This window comes from Pyrus communis, chromosome 16, assembly GCF_963583255.1.
Source record: "Pyrus communis chromosome 16, drPyrComm1.1, whole genome shotgun sequence".
Classification (NCBI taxonomy): domain Eukaryota; kingdom Viridiplantae; phylum Streptophyta; class Magnoliopsida; order Rosales; family Rosaceae; genus Pyrus; species Pyrus communis.
The window spans coordinates 11937363-11948079 of NC_084818.1; the positions used below are offsets into that span (position 1 = coordinate 11937363).

The following is a 10717-nucleotide window of genomic DNA, read 5'->3' on the forward strand; positions in this document are numbered from 1 at the left end:
TTCTTCTTCATCAAGACATCAATGCCTTGTCTACTGGGGCGAAGCAAAAAAATAGATGGACAAGACTGATGAAGAAGCTCATTAAGCTCGTGAAAGGTAGGCCATGGGAATCCGTGCAAATGGGTAGATGAGAAGAACAAAAATAAGAAAACTTTTGACTGCTTGATAAGCTAATCAGTCTACTATAGAGGACCAGTTTCTTCAATATAAACCTCGAATAATAGTTCTTCACCAATTAAATCTGTTTTTAAAGTAAGAATTTATGATACATTATTTCACTTTTATAACTAAGAACTTGATCATCACCTAGCTGCCAAAGAACATGTTATCTCTACGTTTGAACATATTGGGTCTTGAATGTCACCCACAGCCACAGGAGTCTCTTGTGGGCATAGAAAAGGCCTGGGGGGCATTTGCAGACATTCAACATCTCCTCCAAGCATCTCGATGACTTTGTGCATCGAAGGGCGATCAGTTGGCTTCATTTGAATGCACCACAAGGCGGTTATAACCATCTTTCTGATTACATTCTTTTCCTCCTCTGTTACATTGTCCATCTCCAAGTCATTTCCCACATTATACTGATCATGTACCCACAGTGGGAAGTAGATTTGGCTTGAATGCTCTACCGTTGTATTCAAATTCTTCCTTCTGCTTGCCATTTCCATCAACAACATTCCGAAACTATAGACATCGGCCTTGTGTGAGACGCCTCCAATATTTTTGTAGAACAATTCAGGAGCAATATATCCCATTGTACCCCTCGCTGCCGTCAACGTGACAATGCTATTATCGACGGGATACAACTTTGCTAGCCCAAAGTCAGAAACCTTTGCTTTGAAGTTCTCATCAAGAAGAATATTATGAGGCTTGATATCGAAATGGAGAATTTGCATCGCGCAACCTTGATGTAGATACTCAATCCCTTGAGCCACTCCAAGAGAAATCTCATACATTTTGTCGATAGTTAAAGGCACACTTCCTTCTTTGGAATAAATGTATTTATCAAGAGAGCCATTAGCCATGAACTCATATACTAGAGCACGCTTTGATCCCTCAACACAATAACCAACGAGTCGCACCACATTGACATGGTGAATCGTTCCAATGGTAGCTATTTCACTAATGAAATCTTGGCCATTAGCTTTGGACTTGCCCAGAACTTTAATTGCTACAAAACGGCCGCTGCGTAACTTTCCTTTAAATACCGAGCCATAGCCGCCTTCACCCAACTTATCCTTAAACTTGCGAGTCATCTTCTTGATGTCCGAGTAAGAATACCTTATAGGCACGAAATTCTTATCGCGCTGTAGAAAGTCTTCTATTGTACTATACATTGACAAATGTCTTCTTCGCCATTTATAGACTAAAAATACAGCCGCAATTGGAATGCCAAACAGTAGTCTTGCTGGAAAAAATAAGCCTGCAAAAATATATGTCACCAAAAGAATCATAAGATAAGAAACTTATATGTTAGATCCACACTACCTTCAACTTTCAACAACTTCTTTTGTTTCTAAATTACATTTTACTTTGTTTCATTCATGACAAGTTCGAATCTACACACGCACATATACAACTAATAATTCAAGCTTTTCTTACCGATGCCCATCAGTATTACCCATCCAAGCGCTGCAACAAAATAGCAAAGAGTAAAAGCCAATTATATCAACGGCTATAAGTTTGAAAAGTGAATAAAAATCAAAGACTTGACTACATATATGCAAGAAATACAAGCTCTGTCTTACTGATGGAATGGATGTAATGGAATGGAAACCATCGAGGAAACCATCCTGCAATAAATACCAAACAAAATTCAGCACCGGCAAAACACTAGACTACATAGACAGAAGCTAGCACTTGAAGAGACAGTCCTTACCAAGATCCGCGGTTCCACTCAGAGCATAACCTACAGTGACAGAAGTGAAAAAAATACACAACATTAGCAATACCACAACGAGTCTTCGTTAGTGTTACATCATCAAGTTTTGAAACATACATTTTCAGCGAGTCCTACAATTACGCTTTTGGTATATAACCAACAAGTGAATGCCAAATTTCAAAGATGATTTATAGTTTACTGCCTGCCATGTTTACTTATAGGGTAATTATTCACAACCCCAATCTTGGGCCACACAACAAATTTTTACTTCATTTTTTTGAACATTGTAATATCATACATTAACCTACGTATCCATTACGACCTCTGTCTCCTTATCCATCAATTTGTCTGTTAACTGCTCACGTAACAGACGCGAGACCCACTCTCTTGCCCATCTGAATTGAAAAATTAATTAAATATTAATAAATTAAGAATTTCAAAATCCTTCGCACATTGCTGCACGCTAGTGTGCGAGACTACTCAAAAACCTTAATTTGGTACTATTTAATTTCTCCTCAATAGGAAAATTAACGAAAAGTCCAAAAAAACTTTAGTTTTAATGAAAAAGAACAAATAAATGTGTAAGTAAATAGTACCAGAAAAGGTAAAAATGTGATTTTTTGTTAAAAATTGAACAGTACCGGAAGTGTTTCGTTAAAACTTCATTTCTCAATTCAATTGGGCGAGGGAGTGGCTAGCAATTGCATGGTCATCATTTAATAGACAAATAAATGATAAAAATACGGAAGTCTAATATTGCAACGAATTTATAAAGTAATATATGATGTTGCAATATTAAAAGAAAAGAGGTATGAGTTTGTTATATGACATAATTTACTCTTACTTATAATTTGTTGAAAGAGGATACACGTTGAAATCTAAATACAGAAATTAGAGGCTTGTGTATACTAAGTTGTAAATATTGAATTTTAAAGAGAAACAAAAAGGAGAGATTTATTTTCTTCATTTTTGTTTTGGAGAGGGACCACTTACGGATTTGAGCCCATTCATATCGAAAGAAACCTACAGTGAAAGAACAAAACAACATCAGCATAACAGCCGTTAGAAATAACATTCAAGTTGCTGCCATTTGTTGATTCCTGTACAGCATTAGCATATATAAGAAATAAAGGGATATAGTTTTGGGAAATGGCCATTATATAAGAAAAATGGTAAATTATAAGAATTGATATCAATTCCTTATAATATTTTTAAAATATTTCATTTTCATAACTCAAGTACTATTTTATTTCAATATAGTAAATCTGTTATATTTTTCATCTATTGATTCTTTAAAAACTGATGTGATTGCCACATTTGTGTCACGTGGCTGCCAGCACGTGGCAATTTTTTTTAATCATTTAAAAATAAATAATTTAAAAGTAAAAAAAAAAAAAAAAAACAACAACAACATAACCCATCTTCTTCCCCGACCCCCCTCCCTGCAACCCAAACCCCCCACCCCACCCCACCCCCACCACACCGAAAACCCAGCTGGGTTTTTTGGAAGCGAGAGTTGCAGAAGTTGCAGAAGACACACAGAGGTGCCCCCACGGAGACAAGGAGAAGAAGACGGATCGGGTCTTGTAGCTGCTTTCTCCTTCTAAGCCCACTTCTCTTCTCTCTCTCTCTCTCTCTCTCTCTCTCTCTCTCTCTAGAATTCCCTTTGCTTTGACTGAGGTCTCCACTCACAATGATGGCAAGGACTGCTGCCACATCGTGGATGGTAAGGTAATCTTCTAGCTCCTAAGCTGCGGTTTTCAGTTAAATTTGTGGATTTTGCATCTGGGTTTTAACTTGAGGGTTTCTGTGTGTGATTGAATCTGGGTTTTGCTCTGATTGGATCTGTGTGAAGTGCTTTTTTTTCGTCTTGAGAATTTAATTCCCCCTTTTGATTTTGGGGTTTTGGGTTGAATAGCTGGGTTTTTTTGGGGTTTTGGGTGGGGTGGGGTGGGGGTATGGGGGGTTTGGGTTGCAGGGAAGGGGGACGGGGAAGAAGATGGCTTCTGGGTTTTTTTTTTATATTATTTATTATTTATTATTATTATTTTTAATTAATAACTTTTTTAATTAATTATTTTTACATTAATAAAAAATATTTTTTTTGCCACACAAATTTAGCCACGTCAAGTGGATAGAAAATGTAATGGAGGTATTAGATTGAAATAAAAAGAATGAAATGTTTTAAAAATGTTGTAAGGAATTGAAATCAATCCCAAACTTGAGGTGGGAAAGTGTAATTTACAAAACAATTAAAAGTGTTTAGCGGTAATAGAAATATAGACAACAACCACAATATAAATAGTGTTAATAGGATGAAATGTTTATCTCTTAATATAGTTCAGATAACCTCATAAATATTGTATTATGAAGATAATATTGTTACGATATCAATAATATTGTTACGATATGATATCCATAATAATGTCTATATGTATCTATATACTGTTGACATGATATGAATATTGTTGATATATTTTTCAAGCAGAATGAATGGCTTAGCAGGAGGTTTCGCAAAGAAAGAATATATATTCCTCTTCCGTTGAGGAACAACTGGTGCTGCTCATTTTGTATACAACGATCCAAACTATTTATATTTTAGTACATCATTCATAGATAAAAAAAAATTAGAAAAATCCAAAACATTAAACACATTCAATTGTAGTAAAGCAAATAAAAGAAAACGATTTTTCAAAAAACACTAGTATGACTGGCATTTAAAGACAGAAGTAAAAGATAGACAGATAAATCATTGAAATACAATGTAAAATAGACCTACAAGCGATCCAATAAGCTTATTTGAGAACAAAGTAATTATAAGTTAGTACTTCATTTGAGAATTACGCACCTGGGATGGTGCGTGGATAACATATAGGATGAGTCGTCCACATGTAATTCGTGCCATTACAGGGTGTAAGTTCATCGGGCCAGAGTACTTGAAGCTCAAAGCCATACATGAGAGCACTGTGTATATATTCATAGCTATGAGAGCCATTATAGTACCCCTCGAAGTCTTCCTCTCGACACTGCATCGAAGTCTTCCTCTCGACTCTGCAACCCTCATACCAATCTTTCATTGCAGGGTAAACCATGATATAACTATAAGATTTAGGTTGGATCAAAGAAGTGGCACTATTATTCAAGCATGGAGCAGTAGCCACGTACAGAGAAGAATTTACTTGGTTTCTACACCTCAAGTAATATACTGAAATTGATGAAAACGGTGAACTATATGGATCTGGAAAATAATTGGGCGGCCAATTTTGAGGCAGGGAAGAGCAATTGTTGTTGTCAAGGCCAGGATCTAGAAGTCGGATTGTTTTGTTCTCGTAGTTGATTGCCTGTACGTAGTATTTGCCAAAATCAAGTAGATCTAGAACTGTTGTATTGTTGTTCTCACAGGAAAGATTATACCTTGTTTCGCCACATGTCTTCGGATCATCGTTTAGTCGAAAGGGATAAGTTATGTGATGGATAAGGCCGCAGGAGGAGGTACATGAAGAGTTACTATCATCCTTAGCGTTACAAGTTTCACCGCAAAAGCAAAGAACAAGAAAGGCTAGAACGAAAGGCCACCAAGACAAGGTGAAGGATCTGCTTCCACTTTTTTCCATGGGTAGAAGAGAGAGAGAGAGTTGTTTAGACAGTTGTATACATACCCATATTATAATATAGGAGTGGGGTTAAAGGAAGCACCTTCCGTGAAGTTCCAATTATTAATTAGAAAATATCTTAGGGGAAAGTCAGTGAATGATGTTTGTTTGACACAGTCGGTCAATAGCAAAGATTGACTTGTGCAATGAAATGAGAGGGAGGAGAGAGGAGGTGGCAGCGGAGTTGGGGGTGGGGGAAGCTTGAAAATTCTAATGTTATTAGTGGAGGATAATTGGGAAGCTATGACAAAAATTTCTTAGTTGGTGAACTTAACATAAAATTGGGTATCAATAAAAGTACCCTCTGAGGGCAGGGATGACAAAACCTTGAGAGGTGTGTTCAATTAAGATTTTGAAGGATTTTAAAAGAGTTATAAATTTCATAGAATTTTATGGAATTTCAAAGACCTTTATTTAGTATTTTGGTAGTGCATTTGTAGCATTTTAGTAATTGAGAAGTGGGTTGGAGAAGAAGGTCACATCCACGAAAACAATCCAGTACTTGCAGTTGAGAAGACAATTTAAGACGGATAATTTTTTTTTTTTTAATTTGTATAATAGAAAAGGAAGCACCTTCCCTGAAGTTGCGTGCAGTAAGCACTCAAATTATTGATTAGCATAGAAAATATCAGAGGAAAGTCGGTCAATGGCAAAGACCGACTTGTGTAATGAAATGATGAAGGAATTGCTCCTCTCTTCCTTTTGCATATTGTTAATGCAGAATACTCTATAACTACTACGTATGTATATATATGTGTGCACGTTTAATTAGATTCCATGCGCATTATTATTACTATTACTAGCTCAAAAATGCCGAAATTGCTCATCGCTTCCTTTTGCATATTGTTACTGGTTTTCTTCAAACTAGTTGAAGCAAGCCAATTTACATGCTCCGAATCCATATGTAGCGATGATCAAGGCCCGGCTATCCATTTTCCATTGCACCGCAAGCATCATTGTGTTCCTGGACTTGAATGCAATCAGACAGATGAGCAGCCGATAATCCTAGGAAAATTCTTTGTCAAGCGCATAGATTACAAGCGTCAGGAAATCCAAGTGTATAGCACATACACAGATAACTGCTTGATGCTAATAAAGCCTGTAAAACTCCCAAACATTACCTTATTCAGCTTGTCAATTTTCGACATCCTTAACTTTACCTTATTCAGCTGCCCACCTCATGGAAGATCCCATGATATTCCAGTCCCCTGCCTCGGTGACCCTGGCAGCACAACTTATTCTTCAAGTTCCAAATCATTGGAAGATATCCCTGATTATCTACGGTCTTGTACAAGAATGTATGATTTATCAGTTCCAATTGGTACAGATTCCGAAAACAAATATGATGTTCTTCGTTTCAAGTGGTCCACACCAAATTGTAGAGAATGTGAAGCAGAGGGAAAGAGGTGTAGGTGGAAGAACAATGGCACCAACAGTGAAATTGAATGTGTTCACTGGAGGAAACCAAGTAAAGATAACATATATTATACTCATTGCTAGCTAGCTTTAAACATTGTCCTTTCCAATTTTATGAGGATTAATTGACTGACAGTCTCCATTTAATTTGCAATTATCTTTTACAGGCAGCACATGGAAATCACTGGTTACAGGTGGAGTCCTGGGTTCTTTGCTTCTCGTTCTACTGATGATTGCAGCATATCGAGTATACAGCGCTGATAGAAAGGAAAAAGAGAGTCGATTAAGAATTGAAAGATTCTTGGAGGATTACAGAGCACTGAAACCGAGCAGGTATTTGTACGCAGATATTAAGAGGATTACAGATCAATTCAAGGACAAGTTGGGCCAAGGAGCCTACGGAACTGTCTTCAAAGGAAGGCTTTCTTCTGAATTCCTTATTGCTGTCAAAGTCCTCAACAGTTCTAAGGGAGATGGCGAAGAGTTCGTAAATGAAGTGCGAACCATGGGTCATATCCACCACGTCAACGTGGCTCGCTTGGTTGGATTTTGTGCTGATGGATTTGTACGAGCTCTTGTTTACGAGTTCTTCCCCAATGGTTCCCTGCAAGATTTCATTTCATCTGCAGATAGTAAGAATTCCTTCCTTGGTTGGGATAAGTTGCAAAATATTGCCCTCGGCATAGCCAAAGGAATTGAATATCTTCACCAAGGATGTGATCAACGAATCCTCCATTTCGATATCAAACCCCATAATGTTTTGCTAGACCAAAACTTCACTCCAAAAATTTCTGATTTTGGTTTGGCCAAGTTATGTTCCAAGGATCAAAGCTTGGTGTCTATGACTACAGCCAGGGGGACCATGGGATACATTGCACCCGAAGTGTTCTCCAGGAATTTCGGAAACGTGTCTTACAAGGCAGATGTCTATAGCTTTGGAATGCTGCTGCTCGAGATGGTAGGAGGAAGGAAGAATATTGGTTCAACCATCGAGAACACCACAAATGAAATTTACTATCCACAGTGGATTTATAATCTTCTAGAGGAAGGGGATGACCTACGAATCCATATTGGGGAAGAAGGAGATGGTAAAATTCCAAAGAAACTTGCAATTATAGGGCTATGGTGCATCCAGTGGCACCCGGTGGATCGTCCGTCCATGAAAATAGCGGTTCAGATGTTAGAAGGAGACGGAGAAAGCTTGACCATGCCGCCTAATCCCTTTGTGGCTACAGGTCCTACAACTAAAAATGGAAGCATTCCGGCAAGACGACTAGAGTTGGAACCAATTGCTGAAATAGAGTAGAAATTGTAACAACAATATATGTAATATTAACATTGAATGTGTAATCTTTCGAACCTAATTTAAGGGTGTTTGTTTCCAATTCTTGTTAACTTTTTTTATTTTTTTATTTTGTAAGCGTCGAAGGAAATCAAGTCTTGGACTTGCCCTATGCATGTGGCAACCCCTCCCAATTTTTTCTCTTCACATTCGGCCAACTTTTACTTGGAATTTTAATTAGTATAAATCTTAAACAAAGGAAAACAAAATGTAGTTTCTGAGGTATTGAATCATTGAAATAGACGTCGTGCTGCTGGGTTGGAACTTGGAAGAAACTTCATGGATGGATGCTGGATAGAAGTAGCAAATTAACTCATTGGATTATTAAAGGTACCCGATATTCACATCAGTTGCTATAATAAAAGATTTGGAATTATGTGTATTATCCAAATGATTATCCTTCTTTTATTAAATTTCCAAGGAAAATGAAAATGAACTAAAATTGTATAAATTAATGAAGTGTCAAAAGACAATAATAAATTAATGGAAAAAGACTAAAATTTTATAAATTAATGGAGTATCAAAAGACAATAATAACAGAAAAAATCATTTTTCGTTAAACAAATTAACTATTTATTTAAGAGGATGTGGATGATGGTTGATGCATCACGTGAATAAAAAAAAAACCAACTTTGAAGAGAGACATTCATTAGACCAACTCCAATGGTGGGCTAAAAGCCAAATTGCTCCCCAAAATTTCCCCCCAAACCCACTCCAACCCAAGGGGAAATTTTGGGCTAAATGCTAAATGCTAAACCAATGCCAAATTCCCTCCAAAATTTAGCCCAAAAATCAAAGTGGACTCCACTCAATATTTATTGGAATTTAAATTTTTTTAGATTAAAATGTTCATAAAATTAATTTACGATAGTCTACATATTTATTTATTTTAAAAAAAATTAATTTAACAAAAAAAATAACCTAAATTCATTCTTTAATAATCTCAGGCTAAAATTTTAGGCTCGAACGGTTGGAGCAGAAAAACTATTTCTGGGCTAAAAGCTAAATTTTTCGGGCTAAAAAATTTGATTTTTAGTCCAACCATTGAAGATGGTCTTATAAGCAAAGAAAAAAGTTATAATGATTTAGGAAAAAACAAGAAAAGGTAATTAAATGGGACTCATTGACTTGATTAGGAAAGGGCCGGTGAATGAGAATTTTTTTAATAAGATCGGAATACGAGATGATATATTATGTGTTATTATGTAAATAGTGATATATATGTGTTAAAAAGTTCATATCTTAAAAAGTAAAATTTTTCACTACTTATATAAAAATACATGATGTACCATTCGTATTCCGATCACAATGAAGAATTTCTCATGGTAAACAATCTTGAGACATTCATTACAAGACAATAAAAAAGTTATAACAATTTACCAAAAAGCAAGAAAACCTCATTAAGTGGGATTCATTAAAATACTTGATTAAGAAAAAAGTGATGCTATCTACATACTTTATTCAATTTGCAATTGACCGACATAATGAACTCAAAGAAAATCAAATAACAAAATTTTACAAATGATGCATGAGAAGTAAAAACGAATGTGTAAATAGTACAACCAAATAATATTATTATGTTTACTTTCAAGTTTTTAAGGAAATGAGAGTGCTAGTTTGCAATTGGATAAAGAGATAAAATTTTTAGAAGAAAAACTATATTCTTGTGTTTGTTTTCAAGTATTTCCAGAAATGAGAGTGGAAATTCGAATTGGAATTAGGAATGAAAGTTCCACTTGACTATGACCAGTAATCTAGTATTTGGTTGGGAGCTAGTGGCTAGAGCACCCTCCGTGCAGCTGAAGTTTTGAAAAATATCTAAGAGGAAAAGTCATGCGAAGTTAAAGTCAGGCCCATAATGTTGGACAATCGGTCTATGACAGGATTGACTTATGTGATAATTGAGATTGATGTACACGTAACACGGTAACAGGCCCACGATGCCAAACAGTCGGTCAATGGCAGGATTGACTAATGTAATAATTGAGATTGATGTAAATGTGACAGGGGAGACAAGGATTGTCTGCCCTTCTACTTTCGGTGCCTTCATGTTTTGTGTGGTCACGGTTAAGCCACGCTAATATTTTATATTACTTTTTTATAAAGAGAATAAGACAAAAATAAATAGTAATATAAAATGTTGATATAGTTTAATCGTAACCACACAAACATAAAAGCACGAAAAGACACCGGAAGTAGGAGGGCAGACAATCCTTGTCTGTAACAGGTGCCGGTCACGATCATAGTTAATAATACAAAACTATGTGAATAAAGACTTACACACTACAATCCTTCGTTATGGAAAGAAATCATTTTTCATTCTAATCCATCAAATCAGGAAATTCATACTTTTGAAATTTGATCCAATGGTTTAAGTTATTAAGATTTTTAAAATAAATCCTTATTTTTAACCGTTGGATCAAA

At 35.9% G+C, this 10717-nt stretch overlaps 2 protein-coding genes across 2 annotated transcripts; one reads left to right on the plus strand and one right to left on the minus strand.

Annotated features, from left to right (window-relative positions):
- Positions 1-180: 180 nt before the first annotated feature.
- On the minus strand, positions 181-5518 carry LOC137720421 (LEAF RUST 10 DISEASE-RESISTANCE LOCUS RECEPTOR-LIKE PROTEIN KINASE-like 2.1). The gene is made up of 6 exons (XM_068459490.1): positions 4731-5518; positions 2858-2905; positions 1880-1912; positions 1749-1793; positions 1603-1632; positions 181-1423 (listed from the first exon to the last, which is right to left on the minus strand). Exons 1-6 carry the CDS (start codon positions 5494-5496, stop codon positions 303-305), a joined length of 2043 nt encoding a protein of 680 aa, XP_068315591.1. The 5' UTR covers positions 5497-5518; the 3' UTR covers positions 181-302.
- A 638-nt stretch (positions 5519-6156) lies between these two features.
- LOC137720420 (rust resistance kinase Lr10-like) lies at positions 6157-8336 on the plus strand. Its single transcript, XM_068459489.1, has 2 exons — positions 6157-7003; positions 7119-8336. The coding sequence occupies exons 1-2, from the start codon at positions 6313-6315 to the stop codon at positions 8255-8257; spliced, it is 1830 nt and encodes a 609-aa protein (XP_068315590.1). The 5' UTR covers positions 6157-6312; the 3' UTR covers positions 8258-8336.
- The last annotated feature ends 2381 nt before the right edge of the window (positions 8337-10717 follow it).